Source organism: Cucumis melo, chromosome 3 (genome assembly GCF_025177605.1).
Source record: "Cucumis melo cultivar AY chromosome 3, USDA_Cmelo_AY_1.0, whole genome shotgun sequence".
Taxonomy (NCBI): domain Eukaryota; kingdom Viridiplantae; phylum Streptophyta; class Magnoliopsida; order Cucurbitales; family Cucurbitaceae; genus Cucumis; species Cucumis melo.
Genome location: NC_066859.1, coordinates 12,765,006 through 12,790,321, shown reverse-complemented (window position 1 = coordinate 12,790,321; position 25,316 = coordinate 12,765,006). Strand labels below are relative to the sequence as shown.

Genomic DNA, 25,316 nt, shown 5'->3' with positions numbered 1-25,316 from the left:
CTCCACCTCAAGCCTTTCTTGGATTTCTCAAACTTCTTCTGTAAATTACTGTCTTCTGACTGTCTTCTTACAATCTCAGTTACTAGAGAAGACCAAACCTGAAATTGAGCTAAGAGACTTCCTGAATCCTCTGTAGTTACTACTGCCTTGGAACCTCTTAACTCATTCAACAAAGCTACTCGAATACCACACAAGGCACTCTTTGGAAGTCTTGACTTCCTACTTAATGCATCTGCTACTACGTTGGCCTTACCTGCATGATACTCTATAGTACAATCATAATCTTTAATCAATTATAGTCATCGCCTTTGTCACAGATTTAGCTTTTTCTGATCAAAAATATACTTCAGACTTTTATGATCTGTGAAAATATGGCACTTTTCCCCGAACAAATAGTGTCTCCAGATTTTTAGTGCTAAAACAACTGCTGCTAGCTCAAGATCATGGGTAGGGTAATTACACTCATGCTCCTTCAACTACCTTGAAGCATAAGCTATTACATTCCCATCTTGCATAAGCATACAACCTAATCCTAGCCTTGAAGCATCACAATAAATCACATAGTCCTTCCCAATTACAGGAAGTGCTAAAATAGGTGTTGTGACTAGTCTTTTCTTCAATTCCTGAAAACTTTGCTTGCATTTATTTGAACACTCAAACTTAACATTCTTCCTTGTCAAAGCGGTCAAAGGCAATGCCAATCGAGAGAAATCCTCAATAAAACGCCTATAGTATCCTGCCAAACCTAGAAAACTACGTACTTCTGTCGCACTAGTTGGTCTTTCACAATTGACAACCGCTTCTACTTTTTCTGGATCGACACTAACTCCTTTTGCTGAAACTACATGTCCCAAAAATACTACTTGTTCCTACCAGAACTCACATTTGCTGAACTTAGCGTATAATTGTTTATCACGTAAAGTCTGTAGAACAATCCTCAAATGTTCCTCATGGGATTCTCTATCAACCGAGTAAACTAATATATCATCAATGAACACAATCACAAACTGATCTAAATACTGATGGAAGATCCTGTTCATGAGATCCATGAAAACCGCTGGCGCATTCGTTAAACCGAATGGCATAACTAGAAACTCATAATGTCGATACCTCGTTCTAAATGCTGTCTTAGCAATATCTGATTCTCTAACCTTCAACTGGTGGTATCCTGACCTTAAGTCAATCTTAGAGAACAACGCTGCTCCCCTTAGTTGATCAAATAAGTCATCGATGCGTGGTAAAGGATACTTGTTACGTATTGTAACCTTGTTTAACTGTCTATAGTCAATACATAATCTGAGGGTACCATCTTTCTTTTTCACAAATAGCAGTGGTGCTCCCCACGGCGAAACACTAGGCCTGAAACTAGTTCTTGTAACTGTATCTTCAATTCTTTTAGCTGCCTTGGAGCCATTCTATACGGTGCTTGTGAAATAGGTGTTGTTCCTGGTAATAATTCAATGGTGAACTCAATCTCTCTATCAGGTGGCAAACCTGACAGATCATCTGGAAATACATCAAGAACACTCATTTTGGTTAAGTATTGAGAAAGTTATAGTCCTTTGAAGTTTATGTTAGAAATCTAGAAATTTTAGAGAATTGTTGAAATAGGATTTTATTTCTTAAGCTTTGTTTTCGTTAGCGTCATCTTTGGTGCGACATGTTATGTATATCTTTAGGAAACCAGAATGTTTAGGGTTGTAATACTCGGTTGGGTTGTTGGCAGGCCGAGAAGAATTAAACCGAGCTTATAGACCAAGGATCTAGCCCAAGACTGTGAGTGACAAAACCAACTTTGAAATATTTTCCATAACTGTTATTATGATTGAATGCGATAAATGTTTATTTACGAAGCCATGAAAGGTATTTGAATTTCATGACTATTTTCAAGTATACAATTGGAGACTAGATTTCTTAAAGAAATTTATGCTAGCACGTAGATATTAAATGTTTGAAAAGTATTTAAACCACAATATTTTAAGCAAAGCATGGATTAGTATGAAGTTTTGTTTTAAGAACTACAATTTTCCACGAAAGAGCTGAGTAAAGTTCGAGCTTTGTGTAAAATTTATAAGCAGGCATGTTTTAATATTTTATGATGATTTATGAAATTTTCATTAACTACATGACTGAGATCTTGAGCCTGAGGCTAGAGATTACCGTGTGCACACTGGTTAGATTTTGTTGTTGACGTTGAGTGTACTCCGTAACAACGATGCTGTCGTGAGTGCTGGGCGGGCCCCACTACATCGTAGTGCTTGTAAACGTTGTTGTACTAGGTGTACCCTACACAACGTAGATTCGTCATGTTAGTTAAAATGCTTCGATATACTTGATATGCCTTGCTAGATTTCAATGATGAACATGCTGAGTATTTAAGGAAGCTATTCTTACTATTACACATTTACATTTACGACTTGTATAAACAGATTTATATGTGTAAAGTTTTCACGTGCTCTTATCTTTAAATTCATAGTTTTAAACTGAGTCACTCACTGAGCTTCATAGCTCACCCTTTCCAAAATGTTTTACCCATTTTCCAGGTAGAGATCGACTTCCCGGTGCCTGATAGACTGCCTTAGTCTGCGGAAGCTTCATTATCGATTGCCAGTACGTGTTTTGAGTTGGGCATGAAGTCTGTTGTGTTGTGATGTATTCACACCCTTGTATGTTATAGATACTCCACAGTTTGTATAAGCTTTAGGAGCTGTAGTTGTGTAAATTTTGTTGGTTATATTTTGATTAAGGTGTCTTTAGGTTTACTCGTGAAATCGGTAAATTTTGAGGTACACTTCATGTATGTGTTTGACTAGCCTAGGATCCGCTGTGCTTTGTGGCATGTACAATAGTTTATATACTAGATTGGCAAGTTCATCACATAAAAATTTTAAGCAGAGTCGACAGATACAGGTACAGAAAAGCATTGTTCGTCGGCTTCACGCCATCTTTCGGTCTAAGGTAGCAGGTAGTCTGGGAGGGGGTGTGACAAACGATGTTTGCCTTGCATCACCGACGATCAATGCGTGACAGCTACGACCAACAATGTACAAGTGAACAAAAGAGTGAGCTCCACAACGGCAGCTTCGACCAACGCTATACAACTAGGGAAGAAAGAGATGAGTAACTTCACGTGAAAGGCGAGAGGTGAGCACATGAAAATTCGAGAAGATTATTGGTAAAAAAAAATATTTATTTATTTATTTATTTATTTATTTATTATCTAGAACAATTAGAGATAGATTGCTATCTTAGAGATAAATTGCTATCTTTGTCTATCCCATAGATAAAGATAGCAATTTATCTGTTCCTGTCTCAGATAGGCACTGATAGATTAATATCTATATATATCTGATGCATACAGAGATTGGAATCTATTTCTTATTATGTTATAAATTGTCTTTATTTGTGTTATATGTTAGGTTGATCCAATAAGTACAACTGAATACCAAGTAACGGATGGAAATCAACAGTTTATTGTGAAGCTAAATGTGGGATGTTGTAGTTGCCGAGTATGGGATGTTGAAGAAATTCCTTATGCACATGCTCTTGATGTTCTATGAATGCTTAATTTGGATATCGATTCTTATGTATCTGAGTTTTATTACAGAGAAATACTATCAGCAACATACAATGGTTGTATTCAAGTTCCAAGCACGTTATTATTTTCTTGTTCTCTTATCCAAATAGAAGGGTCTGTAGGCGCTTATTATCACAGTCTTTCTCCAATGTTACTCTGGTTGGCCACAACCCGGTTATGATGTTGAATTCATTTTGGGTGAAACGGACATTCTTCCCCAAAATAGAAAAACATATTCCATTTGCGTTGGCTTCTTCAGGTATCTGCCTTAGCAAGAAGTGATGGATTAGTTGGCCGTTGAAGACCATGTTGACATTCAGTAATGGACCAAATATTGTTTTGTCGAACATCTGCAGCTGTTCTTTGGTCAATTTATCCTTAATAAGACTGTCAATCTTGTGCACTTGGCATAAGACAATTGCAGGGAAATACTTGTCACTAGGTACAGCCATCCTGAAAATAATGATCATAGTATACTTTCGTTATGTACACGATCGTTTATAAAAAAACTAAACCATAAGCTCTAAAATCAAACGATCGTTTACTTGATGTAACAGATCGTTCAATCCAAACAGAAAGTAATAATAAATTGAAACATTTATCAATCTGAAGAATAGAAGTTTAAACAAATCTGAAAACCTAAACTATTGAGAATAAGAATTTAAGAACTGAACTATAGTTTTTCAAGATAGAAGTCGAAACATTTGAAATATAAAGAAGGAAAAGTGTAATAACGTGAAGAGAAAAGTTCTTGGAACTGAGAGAAATATTATAGTAGGAAAAGTGCAGCAAAATACCTTTTGACGTTGAAGAGAAAAATTGACTAAGAGAAGAATGGAATTGGAAATCTTTGAGATGAAATGCTGAGTGTCACACCCCCTCCCGGACTACCTGCTACCTTAGACCGAAAGATGGCGTGAAGCCGACGTACAACGTTATTCTGTACCTGTATCTGTCGACTCTGCTTAAAACTTTCCTGTATGAACTTGCCAATCTAGTATATAAAATATTGTACATGCCACAAAACACATCGGATCCTAGGCAAGTCAAACACAGCTAGTCAAACACATACATGAAGTGTACCTCAAAATTTACCAATTTCACGAGTAAACCTAAAGACACCTTAATCAAAATATAACCAACAAAATTTACACAACTACAGCTCCTAAAGCTTATACAAACTGTGGAGTATCTATAACATACAAGGGTGTGAATACATCACAACACAACAGACTCTATGCCCAACTCAAAACACGTACTGGCAATCGATAATGAAGCTTCCGCAGACTAAGGCAGTCTATCAGGCACCGGGAAGTCGATCTCTACCTGGAAAATGGGTAAAACATTTTGGAAAGGGTGAGCTATGAAGCTCACTAAGTGACTCGATTTAAAACTATGAATTTAAAGATAAGAGCACGTGAAAACTTTACACATATAAATCTATTTATACAAGTCGTAAATGTAAATGTGTAATAGTAAGAATAGCTTCCTTAAACACTCAGCATGTTCATCATTGAAATCTAGCAAGGCATATCAAGTATATCGAAGCATTTTAACTAACATGACGAATCTACGTTGTGTAGGATACACCTAGTACAACAACGTTTACAAGCACTACGATGTAGTGGGGCCCGCCCAGCACTCCCATCGTCTTTGTCGTAGTGGGGCCCGCCCAGCACTCACGACAGCATCGTTGTTACGGAGTACACTCAACGTCAACAACGAAATCTAACCAGTGTGCACACGGTAATCTCTAGCCTCAGGCTCAAGATCTCAGTCATGTAGTTAATGAAAATTTCATAAATCATCATAAAATATTAAAACATGCCTGCTTATAAATTTTACACAAAGCTCGAACTTTACTCAGCTCTTTCGTGGAAAATTGTAGTTCTTAAAACAAAACTTCATACTAATTCATGCTTTGCTTAAAATATTGTGGTTTAAATACTTTCCAAACATTTAATATCTACGTGTTAGCATAAATTTCTTTAAGAAATCTAGTCTCCAAATGTATACTTGAAAATAGTCATGAAATTCAAATACCTTTCATGGCTTCGTAAATAAACATTTATCGCATTCAATCATAATAACAGTTATGGAAAATATTTCAAAGTTGGTTTTGTCACTCACAGTCTTGGGCTAGATCCTTGGTCTATAGGCTCGGTTTAATTCTTCTCGGCCTGCCAACAACCCAACCGAGTATTAAAACCTTAAACATTCTGGTTTCCTAATGATATACATAACATGTCGCACCAAAGATGACGCTCGAAAACAAAGCTTAAGAAATAAAATCCTATTTCAACAATTCTCTAAAATTTCCAGATTTCTAACATAAACTTCAAAGAACTATAACTTTCTCAATACTTAACCAAAATGAGTGTTCTTTATATCAAACTCTTCATTTTGCAATCCTCTAAAACTTACCTGAAGACATATAAATCTGATTCCCCGTGCATAAACACATATAACCCTCAAAACAGAACCACTTCCAGAATCGCGCGCACACGACCTCTTTAACTTGTTCCTACAATTTAACCAATTTTTAGTCGTTTTTGGTTTACAATTGCTTCATGAAAGTTGTAGTAAATTGAATAAGCTGTCCAACCATACCAAATAGAAATTCTACCTCCACCGATACACTCTGAAATACAAGAAAAACCAAAGACCTCCTGATTTCGAGTGAAAACCAACTGCCCTGTTTTCTTCATCAAAAAGCACCAAATGAAAATCCGAATTTGCTCCAACGTTCTTCATAAAGTTTGTTTAAAAATGAGTTAACTTTCAGAAAATGTAAATCTCACCTCTTAATTCCTTTTGAAGAGTTCAAACCGAATTAAAAACCAGTGATGTGCAGAATGAACTAAAATTCAGCCATTGATACACTTTGCTTGAGTTCTCCTCCTCTTCTTCAACCTAAAAATTCTAGTAAAATTTCTCTTCTTCTTCCAAACTCTCTCTTAGAAGTTCTCTGCAAATTGAAGAAGGAAAAAGAACAAAAGAATAAAGGGAACTTGGATGTCTTCAAACTTGGCGGTGAAGGGAAGAGAAGAAGAAGAAGAAAAGAGAAAATGAAATTTTCTTCTCCTTTTCTTCTTTTTGTCCTTTATTTTCTTTCTTTTCTTTAATTAATTTAATAAAACTATTTAATATATAAATATATATATTTATATTTACACTTAATTTCCATTTTTTTTTCTTTTTTTTTTCCACATTTAAAGAAATTAAACCAAGAAAATATCGGGTTTACACTGAGTGATCAATGCATTTGTGTATTGCAAAGTGACGGAAAATGAAGAAGGCAAAACGTATATATTGGTTGTTTTACCAAAGGGGTAATGTTGTAAATTTGCATACTTTTTTTAAATTGTTCAATCGCGTTCTTTAGTGTTTAATATATATATATATTTAAACGATCGTTTAATTAAGTCAAAACGATCTTTTAAAAAATGTAATTGATCGCGTTGTTAAACGATTGGAAGAACATATAATGTTAAACGATGATGTTGTACAACTAAACGATCGTGTAGGATATCATTTATAAGATGTAAGATTTACGCGATCGTGTAGTATATTATTTAAGCGAATATGTATATACGCGGTTAAACGATGGTAGTGTTGAATATCAACGATCGTGGTAATAAATTTAATTGATCCCTTTGTATGTTTTACAAGATAGTGTAGGATATACAGAGTGAAATGGAATACGAATTTCTCAAGTATAAAATAAAGAAATTTTTTAAAATTAAATTTAATGATTTGAAGCTTTACAAAGATTATAAATCATCTCTAAAATATTGAGAAATTTGTAAGTCGAAGGATGGGCCAGTATCAATGTATTCTTGAGTTGACATTCTTCTTTTGTTTCTCTTGCTGCTTTCTCCTTGTGTTGAGACTTTTGTCTTTTTTTGCTGAGTAACATTATTTTCCTTTTGCATTTCTTTAATTTCTCTCTTGTTTCCTTTTGTTTCAAGTTGATCTTTTGGTTCTTCACTGCTATCAGTGTCAATTTCTTCTTGTGGTTCTTGACTGCTATTAGTGTCAATTTCTTGTTCAGTTTCAATTTCGTTATTATCAAATTCATCTTCATCAATCAACTTTTGTTTTCCTTTTGTTGTATCTTTTGTATTTTCTTCCCCTTGTTTTTCCATATTATTTTCTTCAACGATTACAATATTTTCCAATTGAATCTGGCTTTGTTTTGTTTTGTCTTCCTGGCTCCTCCTATTTTCAACTTCTTCTTCTTTTTCTCCATCTTTAAATTCAATTATCTGAATGTAAAAAGAGAATGTGCTGTCAAAATGATTGTGCAACAAAATGTAGACAGACATGCAATATAAAGATCGTTTAATTATATTGAAAGCCATTAACAACAACCCAAGACTTACGTGGAAATCCGAGAACCGAGAGAAAAAACACGATACTTTAGTTTTTCTTATTTTTCTTATGAATAAAATACAATAGGTACAAAGGGAGAATAAATAGAGTACAATAGGAATAAGAAAGGAAAAGATCTAGGAAATATTTAGGAAATAAAATCTTATATTTTATCCTTTCCAAAAGTACTCTAGGGCAAAGCCCTACTAATTCTAACACTCCCCCTCAAGTTGGGAGGTAAATATCAATGAGTCTCAACTTGCTAACGCAAAGGTCGAAATGTGGTCTGAGAAGCCCCTTGGTAAGAACATCAACAATCTGTTGGCTTGAAGGAATGTACAGAATGCATATGCTTCCACTGTCAAGTCTTTCTTTGATGAAATGTCGATCAATCTTAACATGTTTAGTTCTATCATGTTGAACTGGGTTGTTAGCAATACTAATAGCGGCTTTATTATCACAAAAAAGCTTCAATAGTGTCTCACATTCCTGATGAAGATCTGACAAGACTTTCTGGAGCCAAATTTCCTCACATATTCCCAGACTCATAGCTCTGTATTCAGCCTCAGCACTGCTCCTGGCCACAACACTTTGCTTCTTACTCCTCCAAGTTACAAGATTGCCCCAAACAAAGGTACAATAACCGGAGGTAGACTTTCTATCAATAACAGATCCTGCCCAATCTGAGTCAGTATATGCCTCAATGGCCTTTCTATTTGTTTTTCTAAACATCAACCCTTTACCAGGTGTATTTTTCAAGTATCTCAGGATTCTGTTAACAGCTTCCATATGTTTCTCATAGGGAGCCTGCATAAACTGACTGACAACACTCACAGCAAAGGAAATATCAGGACGAGTATGGGATAAGTAAATTAATTTACCTACAAGGCGCTGATATTGTTCTTTATCAACTAGAACTTGATCATCAGAGTTTCCTAGTTTACAGTTGAATTCAATAGGAGTATCAGCAGGACGACATCCCAACATACCTGTCTCGGTTAGCAAATCAAGGATGTATTTTCTCTGAGACACGGAAATACCTTCTTTTGATCTAGCCACCTCCATTCCAAGGAAATATTTCAGATTTCCCAAATCTTTGATTTCAAATTCATCATCCATTCTCTGCTTTAGTTGACTGATTTCCGTTTGATCATCTCCAGTCAAAACAATGTCATCCACATACACTATTAGAATAGCAATCTTTCCTGTCTTGGAAGCCTTTGTAAATAAAGTATGGTAAGAGTGCCCTTGACTGTACCCTTGGGACTTGACAAAGGTAGTGAATCTGTCAAACCATGCTCTCGGAGACTGTTTCAGACCATATAGAGATTTTTGGAGTTTACACACCTGCTGACCAAATTGGGCTTCAAATCCTGCTGGGGGGCTCATGTAGACTTCCTCCACAAGGTCTCCATTCAAAAAAGCATTCTTAACATCCAGCTAGTATAGAGGCCAATCTTTGTTCACAGCAACAGATAGCAGGACTCTAACAGTATTCAATTTAGCAACTGGAGAAAAAGTTTCTGAATAGTCAATACCATAGGTCTGAGTGAATCCCTTTGCCACTAACCTTGCCTTGTGTCTATCAAGCGTACCATCTGCTTTGTATTTGAGAGAGAATACCCATTTGTATCCTACAGTTTTATGTCCCTTGGGTAGAGCACAGATCTCCCAAGTTCTATTCTTTTCGAGAGCCTTCATCTCTTCCATAACAGCATTCTTCCATTCAGGACACTCTAGAGCAGTGTAGATATTTTTCGGTATTATGGTAGAGTCAAGGCTTGCTGTAAGCGCTCTAAACTGTGGAGAGAGATTATCATAGGAAACATAGTTGCAAATGGGATGTTTAGTGCATGATCTGGTACCTTTTCTCAATGCAATTGGAATGTCAAGAGAGGGATCATACTCATTAAGTTTCCTTGTATGACCCTGTTCAGCTTCATCGTTACTGGTTTCTATTCTAACCTCAGTCTCATCATCACGGTTCTTTTCTTCCATATTTTCAAGAACAGCAACATCAGACTTGTCATTCTCACTCATTGTATTATTAGTACAAGGTTTTGTAGGGTTTTCCATACCTTGGTCTCGAGGAGGTTCGAAATCTTGGACTGGAGCCGGTGGTTGACTAGTAGGGGACCCAACTTCCTTTCTGAGATTCCTCCTATAATATGTTTTCCAGGGAACTTGGTTTGTGGGTAAGATTATGGGATGAGGATCAATGTCAGACACGGTAATAGGAGTAGGTTCAACAAATTCAAAAGGTGTTGTTAGACTCTTCACTCACATTCTCCCCCTAAAGATGGCTAACAGGAAAGTAGGGTCGGTTTTCACAGAAAGTAACGTCCATAGTGACAAAGTATTTCCTAGACGGCGGGTGAAAACATTTATAACCGCGTTGGTGAAGGGGATATCCAACAAACACACAGGCCTGAGCCCGAGGGGTAAATTTGGTCTGATTAGGGCCGAAATTATGGACATAGGCGGTGCACCCAAACACACGAAGAGGAACCTCAGAAACAAGACGAGTAGAGGGGTAAGACTCCTTAAGACAATCTAAGGGAGTCTGAAGGTGGAGGATACGAGAAGGCATTCTATTGATTAAGTGAGCGGCTGTAAGAATAGCATCTCCTCACAGGTATGATGGAAGGGAAGTGGAAAGCATAAGTGAACGGGCTACTTCCACAAGGTGTCGGTTTTTTCGTTCGGCCACTCCATTTTGTTGAGGAGTGTAGGCACATGAGGTTTGGTGAACAATCCCCTTGAAGGCTAGAAATTCACTAAGGTTATGGTTTTGGAATTCTCGACCATTATCACTTCGAAGAATTGCAATTTTTGTATGAAATTGTGTTTTGATAGTATGATAGAAGTTTTGGAAAATGGATGGAACCTCGGATTTATCTGTGATAAGGTAGACCCAGGTAAGACGAGTATGGTCATCAATGAAAGTTACAAACCACCGCTTTCCCGAGGAGGTGGTGACCTTGGAAGGAACCCAAACGTCACTATGGATGAGGTTAAACGGTTGTGTAGGTTTATATGGTTGTAAGGGAAAAGAGACTCGATGTTGTTTAGCCCGGATACACACATCACAAGATAGAGAAGAGATATCAAGTTTAGAAAAAAGGTGGGGAAATAAATATTGCATATATGTAAAGTTTGGGTGGCCCAGTCGAAAATGCCACAACATACAGTCTTGTTCAGAAGTGCTAAAGTAGGATGACAGTAAACTAACCCTAGACAAACTACTACATGAGGTATCATCATCAAGGATGTAAAGTCCCCTGCTATGCCAGGTAGTGCCAATCGTCCTCCCCGAGCTCATGTCCTGAAAATAAACCGATTCAGGTAAGAAGATAGCTTTACAATGCAACTCACGAGTGATCTTGCTTATAGATAACAAATTGTAAGACAATTTAGGGACATGTAAAACATTCTGGAGAGCAAAACCGTCAAAGGGAACTATTTGTCCTTTGCCAGTGATCGGAGCTAGAGACCCATCGGCTATTCGGATTTTTTCATTACCGGCACACGGGGTATATGAGATAAAGTGTTCCGAAGAACCTGTCAAGTGATCTGTAGCCCCCGAGTCTAAGATCCATGGATTCTTCCTATCAACGCTAATAAGCCCAACGGACTGAGGCATACCTGACTGAGCAATGGCACCTAGAGTCGGAGTCTTGGTCTAGCTCGCAGTAGGATCAGTTGATTGAGAAGTCCTAGCAGGTGTAGTCTCACTAATGTAGGCACGTCCTGAGTTCTGTTTCTCATTGGAGGACCGTTTCTTACCTCCTGGGGGACGACCGTGGAGTTTCCAACACTGATCCTTGGTGTGCCATTGTTTCTTGCAGTGCTCACACACAGGAATTGACTTCCCATTATTCTTGTCACTATCATGATTTGAGGACCGAGCGCTAAAGGCAGCGGAGTCAATGGTAGGGGTAGTCAATACACCCATGGCATTAGTGCGATCCTCTTCCAGCCGGACTTCAAAACAAACTTCCATTAGGGAGGGAAGAGGTCTTTGTCCGAGTATACGACCACAAACATTATCAAATTTGGGATTAAGTCCTGCAAGGAAGTCATAAACACGGTCAGCCTCTTCAAGTTTAGCATATTGTGTACTGTCATTTGGTGTGTCCCAAACTGTCTCTCTGCACAAATCCATCTCTTGCCAGAGGAGAGAGAGCTTGTTAAAATAGGTAGTTACGTCCAGGGTCCCTTGTTTGCAATTATGGACCTGTTTTCGCAGTGTATATAACCGAGAGTGTAAACCCGATATTTTCTTGGTTTAATTTCTTTAAATGTGGAAAGAAAAAAAAAAAGAAAAAGAAAATGGAAATTAATTGTAAATATATAGATATATATATATATATATATATATATATATATATATTAAATAGTTTTATTAAATAAAGTAAAGAAAAGAAAGAAAAGAAAGGATAAAAAGAAGAAAAGGAGAAGAAAATTTCATTTTTTCTTTTCTTCTTCTTCTTCTCTTCCCTTCACAGCCAAGATTTTTGAAGACATCCAACTTCCATTTTTTTGTTTTCTTTTTCCTTCTTCAATTTGCAGAGAACTTCTAAGAGAGAGTTTGGAAGAAGAAGAGAAATTTTACTAGAATTTTGAGGTTGAAGAAGAGGAGGAGAACTCAAGTAAAGTGTAACCATGGCTGAATTTTAGTTCATTCTGCACATCACTGGTTTTTAATTCGGTTTGAACTCTTCAAAAGGAATTAAGAGGTGAGCTTTACATTTACTGAAACTTAACTCATTTTCAAACAAACTTTATGAAGAACGTTGGAGCAAATTCGGATATTCATTTGGTTCTTTTTGATGAAGAAAACAGGGCAGTTGGTTTTCACTCGAAATCAGGAGGTCTCTGGTTTTTCTTGTATTTCAGAGTGTATCGGTGGAGTTAGAATCTCTATTTAGTATGGTTGGAAAGCTTATTCAATTTACTACAACGTTCATGAAGATATTGTAAACCAAAAACGACTAAAAATCAGTTAAATTGTAGGGACAAGTTAAAGAGGTCGTGTGCGCGCGATTCTGGAAGTGGTTCTGTTTTGAGGGTTATATGTGTTTATGCACGGGGAATCAGATTTATATGTCTTCAGGTAAGTTTTAGAGGATCTCAAAATGAATATTTGGATATAAAGAACACTCATTTTGGTTAAGTATCGAGAAAGTTATAGTCCTTTGAAGTTTATGTTAGAAATCTGGAAATTTTAGAGAATTGTTGAAATAGGATTTTATTTCTTAAGCTTTGTTTTCGTGAGCGTCATCTTTGGTGCGACATGTTATGTATATCTTGAGGAAACCAGAATGTTTAGAGTTTTAATACTCGGTTGGGTTGTTGGCAGGCCGAGAAGAATTAAACCGAGCTTATAGACCAAGGATCTAACCCAAGACTGTGAGTGACAAAACCAACTTTGAAATATTTTCCATAATTGTTATTATGATTGAATGCGATAAATGTTTGTTACAAAGCCATGAAAGGTATTTGAATTTCATGACTATTTTTAAGTATACATTTGGAGACTAGATTTCTTAAAGAAATTTATGCTAGCACGTAGATATTAAATGTTTGGAAAGTATTTAAACCACAATATTTTAAGCAAAGCATGAATTAGTATGAAGTTTTGTTTTAAGAACTACAATTTTCCACGAAAGAGCTGAGTAAAGTTCGAGCATTGTGTAAAATTTATAAGCAGGCATGTTTTAATATTTTAAGATGATTTATGAAATTTTCATTAACTACATGACTGAGATCTTGAGCCTGAGGCTAGAGATTATCGTGTGCACACTGGTTAGATTCCGTTGTTGACGTTGAGTGTACTCCGTAACAACGAGGCTGTCGTGAGTGTTGGGCGGGCCCCACTACGACAAAGACGATGGGAGTGCTGGGCGGGCCCCACTACATCGTAGTGCTTGTAAACGTTGTTGTACTAGGTGTACCCTACACAACGTAGATTCGTCATGTTAGTTAAAATGCTTCGATATACTTGATATGCCTTGCTAGATTTCAATGATGAACATGCTGAGTATTTAAGGAATCTATTCTTACTACTACACATTTACATTTACGACTTGTATAAACAGATTTATATGTGTAAAGTTTTCACGTGCTCTTATCTTTAAATTCATAGTTTTAAACCGAGTCACTCACTGAGCTTCATAGCTCACCCTTTCCAAAATGTTTTACCCATTTTCCAGGTAGAGATCGAGTTCTCGGTGCCTGATAGACTGCCTTAGTCTGCGGAAGCTTCATTATCGATTGCCAATACGTGTTTTGAGTTGGGCATAGAGTCTGTTGTGTTGTGATGTATATACACCCTTGTATGTTATAGATACTCCACAGTTTGTATAAGCTTTAGGAGCTGTAGTTTTGTAAATTTTTTTGGTTATATTTTGATTAAGGTGTCTTTAGGTTTACTCGTGAAATCGGTAAATTTTGAGGTACACTTCATGTATGTGTTTGACTAGCTGTGTTTGACTAGCCTAGGATTTGCTGTGTTTTGTGGCATGTACAATAGTTTATATACTAGATTGGCAAGTTCATCACATGAAAGTTTTAAGCAGAGTCGACAGATACAGGTACAGAAAAGCGTTGTTTGTCGGTTTCACGCCATCTTTCGGTCTAAGGTAGAAGGTAGTCCGGGAGGGGGTGTGACAGAGAGGCATTCTATCGTTTCGAGTAAAGGGTCTGAGTTGTATCCCACAAATCTTTTGCTGTGGCTGCATATAGTAGAGGCTTGCCGATCTGTGGTTCCATACTATTAATCAGCATGGACCGAATAAGTGAGTCCTCTCCTTTCCAGAGTCGTTCCAAGGCGTCTCCTGGTGAAGGACGTACAGTCTCTCCAGTTAAGAAGCCGAACTGGTGTCGACCTTCGAGGAACATCTTTATTGATTAGGACCAAGAAAAATAATTTTGATCATTTAATTTTTCACCTAAAAAATTCCCCAAAGAGCCAGTTATATAATTTGACTGTAAATTAGGGAACGAAGTTACCGGGTTCTTGGAATATATCAACAACTCGGTTGGTTTGGAATGCGTTGAAGATTCGCCCGCTTCAATGTCCGATATGTTCTGGGGTTGATCAATTTCGTTACCCGAAAACAGCGGTTGCTGTAAAGAGTCAACGTACAGCTGCTACTTACTGTACTGATTTGACAGATTTACGGTTGAGGGTTGCTGTCCGGAGCTCATAGGCGGCGCGTGAGGATGCGGATGGCTGGAACGGTTTGACGGTTGGATATCCGACTGCGCGTAGAAGGGAACGGGATGAGCGGTGACGTGAAACGGCGGCGACGCGTGGGCCCACGCGCCGGACACGAGCGGTGTGTGAATCATCTTCTGGTCAGACGGCGGCGCGTACAGATGTGGAACCACTCCCGTTGGGTAGATCGGCGGTTTCTGTAGGTTCTGGAGCAGTTTCTCCATGGCGGCGGCGATTCCGGCGGCGGCAGTGACAGGTTCAGTTTCGATCTGGGTTTCTCCTAGGTTATTTTCTAAGGTTTCGTTATTACTTTGCTCTGATACCATATTGAAAGCCATTAACAACAACCCGAGACTTACGTGGAAACCCGAGAACCGAAAGAAAAACCACGATACTTTAGTTTTTATTATTTTTCTTATGAATAAAATACAATAGGTACAAAGGGAGAATAAATAGAGTACAATAGGAATAAGAAAGGAAAAGATCTAGGAAATATTTAGGAAATAAAATCTTATATTTTATCCTTTCCAAAAGTACTCTAGGGCAAAGCCCTACTAATTCTAACAAATTATATTAAACGATCATTTAGTTATATTAAACGGTCATTTAGTTATGTTAAATGATCATTTAATTATGTCAAACGATCGTTTAGTTATGTTTTTAGTGAAACCAGTTGTATATTAAACAAATTAAAACTTGTGTCAATACGTGTGGTTTTTGTGTTTCTAAATGAATAAGTCAGTTGTTTTTTCGTCTTCTTCATCTATCTGCAAGCACATAAAGTATATTTGTCTATAGAGTTATTTTTATTGTTTGGAAAAGAGTTAAACCTTCAGCAATATTTGTGTTCTGGGTGTTTCTAAATTTGTAGTTGCTATTGTTTCCAAGCTACTTTGTGTTTCCAAAACATCAGTTTCCTGTAAAGAAAAAGAAACAATATAATCGTGTTTTATTTTATTTGGAAAGTGAGGAACATTAAACAAAACAAAGGAGTGGAAAATGAATAAGGCACTAACCGTAGGGCAATTTGTTGTTGCATACTTCACCATTGTATTAACATGTTCATCATCATCAAGAAGATCAAGGCTACAAGTAGGTGGTCTATTTTTCTCCACGACTTTTGTATATGCACATTCTTTCTCATTCTGTTGTTGTTGAAGTTTGGCTGATGGTGGTGCTACATCCAAGCTTGTCATAACCATTGTCAACATGCATTTTATTTCTTTTATTCATTGTCTTAATAATATTTGTTATGTTTCTATTTTTTCTTAATTTTTTCTGATTTCACTTATTTCATTTAAAATTTTATTTGTTTCATTGTTTTTTCCATTTCTTTCTCTTTTTTTTTTTTTTTTTTTGGTTGTTGCTTTACTTTTTCTTTTCTTTCCTGCTTCTCAATATTTTTGAAATATCTCAAAATTGTTTGAGACTCTTCTTCTGATGAGTCTAGAGGTGTCATAGAGAACTACAAATAAAATGATATTACATTATTAGTGAAAAAGTAGTAGCATTGATAAAAAGTTATAGATTTATATCATCATCTATTTAAGATAAAGATGGATAGAAAATCTTTCATTATCTATCTGAATAGATGTATATATAAGCATGCTTTAAGTTTACTTATATTTTCATATTAAAAAACGTCGACGTTTAGAATCCTTCAGTCACTTGTTACCAAACATTCCCATGTTACAATTGGTAGTCCTTCCTTTGCAAGCTTTCTTCCAAACCCAACATCTAAATTGGAAAGTCTTGGTATTTTCTCAAAAGCCCAATAGACTAAAGCTAGGGCAAATCCTTGAAAGTATACAGCATCCTTGTCACTTAGGATGCTTTTTTCAAGAACTAATATGTTAGGATGTATGATAACCTCCCCTATGGATAGCCTTTGAAGATTTATTCATTATCCAATATGTCTAGATGTAGGAGATTTATGTGGTTGTTTTATTGTTTGGGAATTAAAAATGTTTTTAAGATATAGAGATTAACTAGTTTTTCTTTCAATGAGTCTTCCTCATTGCACAATGCTTTGAAAATTCTTTCTATATCTCTTATTGTTATAAAATCATCATGACGGAAAAGCGCATTCTTTAGACCATTTTCTTTTCTTTCTCCTAGATTTAACTCAGAGAATTTGTGACCTTTTAGTCCAGTCACAAAACAAAAGTCTTTCAGCCCAAATTCTGTTATATGTCCATTGAAGTTAAAAGCAAGGACATTAGTTTTTTTTTATGGCATTATTTTCTTAATAGAAAATTCAGGAATTGTGTTGGTATTTTGACCATTTTAATATTAAGGAACTAGCCAAAAGTGCTGTTTGTCAAAACTTGAGATAGAATCCTTTTGTCTATTTTTGACTTGATCTGATTCAATGTTTCTAAACTATAGTATACAGTAATTCTAAGATTTTTTTTGTTCATTTTCCATAATAATGTCATTTGGATAGTGTTTCACATGTTGAATGACATAATAAATAGTATGTTTCAAACAAGGGCAAGTTTAAACAAATTTACAAATGCAGAGCGCTATAAAGAAAAAGATACAGAAATATACAACACTATACGTACAGATATTCACATTCTAGTTTGTTACCTTTTTTCCTTTTTCTTTCTTTACTTTACTTTCTCCTGTCTTTGCTTTACACCTTATTGATTTGCTACACGATGCTTGTTGATTCTTGCTCACCATCTATTTGTAAAAAAGAAGACTAATATAAATTATACAAACAGTATAGAAACAGACATGTTTGTATGTGGCACACATCGTGATAGATATAGATTGAACGAAATGAATATAGATTAAGGCATATTTGAATGCGATATAAATCGTCGTACGTATATGTGAATGGTCGAGATAGATCGAGATGAATATAGACTCAATAGATCGAAATGAATATAAACTCAAACCTTTTTGTCTGCAATATAGATGGTGCTAGATATATATGGATGATGGAGATAGATCGAAATAAATATAGATTCATAGATAGTGTATTTGCAAGGCAGATCGTCGATCGTGACAGTTCTGTTGAAGTAGTTACCAAGATGTAAATGATTGACGACGAAGACGATGAAAGAACAAATTTGATCAAGTTCCTTCACCTTTTTATAGCCTCTTTATTCCGATGGCATTTTTGTAATTACGGTTTATTGAAGTTTCTATAAATTTTCGTTTATAAACGATCGTTGAAATTTCTCTACACGATCGTGTATACTTAAACTTTTTCATCATCTTTTACTGTTTATTAATTTATCGTTTATATATATGATTAACGTTTATATAATATACAGAATCGTATATGTTTATCGTTTATATTTAAAATATATTGCTATTGTTTAGCATTTATTATTGATCATTTATGTATTTAGTAATTTACGAAATTATGTGAATAACTTGTCATTAATAATTGTACATTAACAAATGTGTGATTAATTGTTATTCACATTAACAAATGTGTGATTAATTGTTTGTGTGTGTGATTAATGTTAATAAACAATTATTAGATGTTATTGTGTAGAATAACATTAATAAATGTGAATAACTTGTCATAAACTAAAAAAATCCCTAATTTTAATCTTCATTTACAAATATGTTTATATCCACGCAAGCAAGGGCATGAAATTCAAAATCATTAGTTCGACCTCTCCGCACCACGTTGTCACACAAAAAATAATTGAACATTCAGCGGTTCCATATTCAAAATATTTTCAATAAAAACTCTAAGATAAAATCAACAAAGAACATATTGGTGAAAAAATTAAATTAGCTATTAGATTTAAATCATACACCAAACTTGCCATAAAACACGATTGCATTTCTAAGAAACAAAAAGATCCAGAAAAATAAGTAAGAACTAGACAAGATTGAACTACGCAAGGATTCTACATATCAAACGCCAAAATGATGATTCATCAGTAGATCTCTAAGCTCTCTCGCCTCTAATCCGTCTGGCTAATTGAATGTCTTTAGGCATAATGGTTACTCTCTTAGCATGAATCGCACACAGGTTAGTATCTTCAAACAATCCCACAAGATAAGCCTCTGCCGCTTCCTGCAGTGCCGAAACAGCGCTGCTTTGGAACCGAAGATCAGTCTTGAAATCCTGAGCGATTTCTCTAACTAGCCTTTGGAATGGAAGCTTTCGGATCAGAAGTTCCGTGCTCTTCTGATACTTTCGGATCTCTCTTAGTGCCACTGTCCCCGGCCTGAATCTGTGGGGTTTCTTTACTCCTCCAGTCGCCGGAGCCGACTTTCGAGCGGCCTTAGTAGCCAATTGCTTCCGAGGAGCCTTGCCGCCAGTAGATTTACGGGCTGTTTGTTTGGTACGAGCCATCGATGCTCTGGAGATGAAGCTTGTGAAACAAGATTTGAATATTGTTAAGGATATGTGAGACTTTGATGGCATCACTAGATTTGGCAGGGAGGAGTATTTATAAGGGTTTATGGGCTCTGCAGGGCGATTTTGGACCGTCGATTCGTGTTTGAGTTGACGATTGCGATTTTGTTTTGAGTTCAGCACGCAGATCGTGATCCGTGTTTTTGGCGGAAGAAAAATTTGGGAGAGGGAACCAAAATTATACAAAGGGACGAAGAAAAAAGTTTTGGCGCCAAAGATTTTGTTTAGTTTTCTTTTTTTCCTTTTAAAATAGAAGATAGTGGGAAATTTCAAATAACACCCCAAGAGTTATGTTAATCAAAACTTAAAATTACTTCAATTTCATAGATAGTGTATTTTCAAAATGGCAAAACATACCGAGGACGTCTGGGGAAGAAGTGAATTATAATAATCTAGATATTATAATTGTATGAGATTACAATAATTTGCACTTTAAATGCAAATTATTTTTCTATGTTATTATAAGTTGTGTTTGGGTGAGGATTATTATAATCTAAGTTTTTCACTATTCTTTTTTTGTCTATATACTGTACATGAAAGGCACATTTTTCTTCAATTGATTTTATTAAATTTTGTTAATTATAATGTTCATTAAATAAATTTAGCTTCAAACTTGGTTTTTTCACTTTTTTTTTCCATGCATATATATGGTACATGAAATACACATTTTTCTTCAACTAGTTTTATTAAATCTTGTTAATTATGATGTTTATTTCTTTAATTACATTTTTTGTGTAAGTCATTAATTACATGTCATAAAAATAATTTTAGGAGAAAGTTTAATTACTAAATCTTCATTTTCATGATTTAATTATTAGTGTTTTTCATTACTTTGTGTTTTTTTTAAAAAAAATAATTTTTCAATGAAGTTATAAGTTTGTTAATTTTGTGAAAAAAATTTAAAAATTGCAAATTTTTGCATGCTTTTAACCACTATATACTTCCATACTGTCATTTTTTTCTTAAAGCATTTGTCATATTGTCGTTGATTCTTTATTTTTCTTAAGTATGATACAAATTTATTCTTTTTATTTTAGAAATTTATTATTTTTTTTCTTTTATCATGCTATCATTCTTTGATAACACAAATTGTCTTCTTAAAAAAATTCATTATGTTGCATATCTTTTCTTCTTCAAACATACGATACATTGGTTATTCAAATTTTGTTTTATGCTAAATCTTTTCATAAAATAGATTTTTAATAAAAAAATCTAGAATCATATTTTTGTCCTGAAAAATTATTCCTTTGATTTATTTAGAAATAAAACCTTTTAAAAAAATTGATTCAATGAAAATACAAGTATTTCATTTTACCTCACTAATTACCAATATTTAATTTTAATATGTTTATTTATTTCTATAGCAAACATTGACAAAAGTTGTTGATTGTCTAGTTTGTTTGTTTTTCCTTTTTGAAAACTTGAAATAAATTGATAAAACAATGAATTACTATTTTTCCTAAGTTTAACACAATTGATTTTTCATATTATGTTTAGGCATTAACCGTTTAACACAATTTTTCTAAATTTTTGGAAAGAAAATTTTTCTAAGATATTTTTCCTAAATAATTTTTACTATGTTATTTTTGCAAATATATTTTTCGTAATTTATTTTTCCTAACAAGCCATATTCCTAAGTTATTTTAGCAAAGTATTTCTAATTTTTATTTTTCCAAACAAAATTCATTAGATGAATTTTTTTGTGGCATAATTAAAATTTGTGAAATATATAATAACGCTTGGAGAAGTAAGGAATAGTGATAAAAGGAGAAATGGAGGGAGTGAAAAATAGTTTTAAGAGAAGAAAATGAAGGAGTTAGGAATAGTGACAAAAAAGAAATAGAGGAATAAGTATAATAATCCTAATCCTAATCCTCAAGTTATAATAAACCTTCGGCCAAACATAGCCCACTCCACTCCATCATAATTTGAGGGCCAAACAACCTCATATATGTTTGATGTGTGTTATTTATTGTTCCTATTTTACCCTCTCTCTTGGTGTATATGAAGTGTGATACTATGTTTGATATATTTTTTTAACGAATAACATTAAACGACAATCAAACCAGTAATAAAGCAACTAACACTCCTCATTTGAAGGAATAGAATACCCAAAGCAAAAGTGTATGAACGCTGTGCAAATGAAATTCAATTTGTAAAACAAAAAAATTTAGAGAAAAACAAAACTAAAGCTTAAACATGTTCTAAGGAGGAAAAGGAAAAAGAAATTCAACATTTGTAGAACCTCCTCAAGAACTTCTTCAATGTTCCAAGGACACCACGAAGTTTTAAGTTTGTGGATGTGTTTTTTAGAGGTTGTGGTGATTGGTAGTAGGAGATGGCTGCATCTGTTGTGGATAAGCTGGAGGAGGTTTGTTATAGATAGTGGTGGGGATGAAGTGAGGAGATTTGCACTTAAAGAAGCAAAACAATCAAAGGATGGAGGGACAAGAAAATTGAATCCTTCGAATATGAAGTTAAGGTTATATTCATTGCAACCTTATGATGTCCAAAATATTAAACATATTTATCTTTTATAGATTTAAAGTAATGTTATCTCTTATTTCTAACTTGAATTAGAAAGCAAAAGAAGAGACTATGAGTGTTGTTCAACACCTTCATGGAGTTGAACATGATGTGGAACCCTTCGATCTATGATGCAAGGAATGATTTTGACTAAAAAAGAAATGGTTCATACCTGCTTTACTTAAACTAAAAGTAGCTTGTTATGTTAGTTTGCATTTAGAGAGGAATAATTCATAATTTCTCATTTCAGGAAGAAGTTGTTCTTAAAAGATGTTGGCTTGCTTGCTACTGGGGCCTAACTGCAAAATATAGTAAATCAGATGACATGCCTTTTTATTTTGTTACTTTGAATTCTGCATAGTTTTCTCTTTCTCATTTGCTAATGTTCTTAGTTTAATCTAGCATAAATAAAATATTGTTTGTAGAATGATTGAAGTCATATCGAATTGAAAGTTAAGCGATTGTGTAGATAGCCAGACGATCGGGTAGAAAGATAAACAATCGTTAAAGGTTGAAGACTGTGAAGGTATTTATGATTTCTTATTTAATTCTTGTATTAGGATCTTGTTTTATGTACTATTGTAGAATGTATATATAAACACAATATTATGATTTTATTTTGCATATACATATGTACAAGAAAAATATTATAGTTTATAAAAGAATATTAATTTTATTTATGTGTTGGCGTAAGAAAAAATATTTATTCACATGACCCATAATGTCAGTTTTTAAATATTTGGCGTCATAAAAAGATGGACAATTCATTAAAAATAAATTTGTAAAAACGGACCCAAAAAAAGGCTTTAATGTTGGTTTTAAACTGACATTATGAGATCTTTAATGTTGGTTTTAAACCGACATCAAAGCCAAACCGACATTAAAGGACTTCAATAACACTATCAAAGATGCTGGTTGAAAAATAACATTAAGGCCTTTAATGTCAGTTTTACACCGACATTAAAAGGACCTTTAATGTCGTTTTTAAACCGACATCAAAGCCCAACCAACATTAAAGGCCTTTAATAACACTAGTAAAGACATCGGTTGCCAACCGACATTAAAGGACAAATTTCTTCTAGTGCCAATAAAACTAACTCTAGCAATAATTAAATTTAGAACAGAACTCTATAGCCTCTTCAACAATGTAATTTTCTACCATACAACCTTTTGGTCGATTTTTATTTCGCATATAAGTTTTCAGGACTTTTATATATCGTTCAAAAGGATACATCCACCTTTGATGAACAGGTCCACAAAATTCAATTTCTCTTGTAAGATGCACTACAAGGTGTACCATTATAGTGAAAAATGATGGTGGAAAATGAAGGGATAAAAAGCCCTTTACAGAAGAAGAAATACAGAGACCCAATTTTAATTGAAACCTTAAAAAATACCAAATATATCGGCAAAACTACAAAACTAATTTCCATGGCTAAACATGCTTTGAAAAAAATACAGAGAAGAAGAACTTACTCTCGTTGACGACTCTGAATCTACCAAACACCAACTTGAGGCACCACCACTTGGAAACCTTCATATTCTCTGATTGAGATGGTTTGTGGGAACCAAATTAGATTAAGGGAATTTCTTTACATAATTTTTTTTTTCAGAGAGAACGGGAGAGAGTCGCAGAATTACCTTCTGTTTTGTTACGCAAAAATTCCCTTTTCTTTGGAAGAAGTGAGAAGTTGAGAGAATAAATAGGAACGTGGGAAAACCACCCACATTCCCTATTAATTTAATAAATAAATATTAAATTAATTAATTAAATTAAATAATTAATTAATTTAATAATTAATTAATTTAATAATTAATTAAATCATATTTAATTAATATTTCATTTAAATCATATTTAAATGAATATCTCTCGCATAACCTATAATTTTAATTTAAGTAAATCAAATTTAATTAAATCAAATTAAACTAAACTATTAATTAATTCTCCAATCAATTAATTCCTAAATTAAATATCTTATATAATTTAATCCAAAATTTGAATCATATTCAAAGATACATTTCTCTCGTACCTATAGTTTTAATATGTATCACATACCCATTAAATTTTAACCTATAGTTTTAATATGAATCTAATTCACATTAAACTAATATTTGAACTCATTCAAATATTTTATTCTCTCGTAATTTAATTTTGAATCATATCCAAAATTAAATTTATATAATAAATTCTAATTAAAATATAAACATTATATTATAATGTATCAATATACATTATATTAATTTCCAAAGTAAATTTGAACATTTCAAATTACAACCAATATAAATAAATCACATTACTCTTTATGAGCTAGAAAGGGGACCTAATGGACCTACAGATAAGAAGCTACAACGATATGAGATTAATTAGCTAAACTCATTAATCACATTAATCAATATTCGTTAACTGTGTGTACACTCCACTAAAGACTCACAGCTGAACTCTTCTCACTGGAGATATATTTCTGTGTCCACGGATATAGACCAATACCAGTAAGTTAGTTATTCACAAGGGTTCGTAACACCAGCTGGGTCAAATTACTGTTTTACCCATGAGTTACTTCTAGTCCTTAAATACCAGTGCTCCTCTAATGAACTACCTGTTTATGGTCCAACCACTAAATAGAAACCCCTCTCGTGCCATAGAGAGGGTAGGACCCTTTGTTCAAGCCCCAGAGACACCATTTAAGGGAACACTTATCTACTTATCTTAAAGGTGGGAATGAGTGAATTCCATCTTGTGTGATTATGTTCCCAACTCCCCACTCGGTCTTATCCCCAAAATGATAAGCATATTGAGTCTGCAATCTGGTCACTCTCACCCGTACAAATCAAAGGACAATCCCTCGCAAACAAGAGTTCATAATACACTCAGGATTAAGACTAAGTCACCTAGGTCATCCTAATAAAATAGAAATCCAACTAGTTAACGGAATTACATCTAATGATTACTATTTCGTGGTCCAGTCTTATGCAAACTCATTGCATAGGATACCCTCACTCGCATGTCGCGTACATGAACGCATTGGATCAATGTGTTTGTATCAAATACAAAGTGAGTTGTATCCATAGTGTTAACAGGATAAGGTATCCAACCTTAACCTTATACTATAGACCCTTTAAGCTGATCTTAAACATTGATCCCCGTATGTCTCTACATACTGTTCAAGACTCATCCAAAAACTTAGGATGTTAGTTTATTGGATTTAGGTTATTAAGACAAAACT

General features: G+C 34.5%; 1 protein-coding gene across 1 annotated transcript; it reads right to left on the bottom strand.

Annotated features, from left to right (window-relative positions):
• Positions 1–18,915: 18,915 nt before the first annotated feature.
• On the bottom strand, positions 18,916–19,570 carry LOC103488649 (histone H3.2). Its single transcript, XM_008447467.2, has one exon. It carries the CDS (start codon positions 19,501–19,503, stop codon positions 19,093–19,095), a length of 411 nt encoding a protein of 136 aa, XP_008445689.1. The 5' UTR covers positions 19,504–19,570; the 3' UTR covers positions 18,916–19,092.
• Between the last annotated feature and the right edge of the window lie 5,746 nt (positions 19,571–25,316).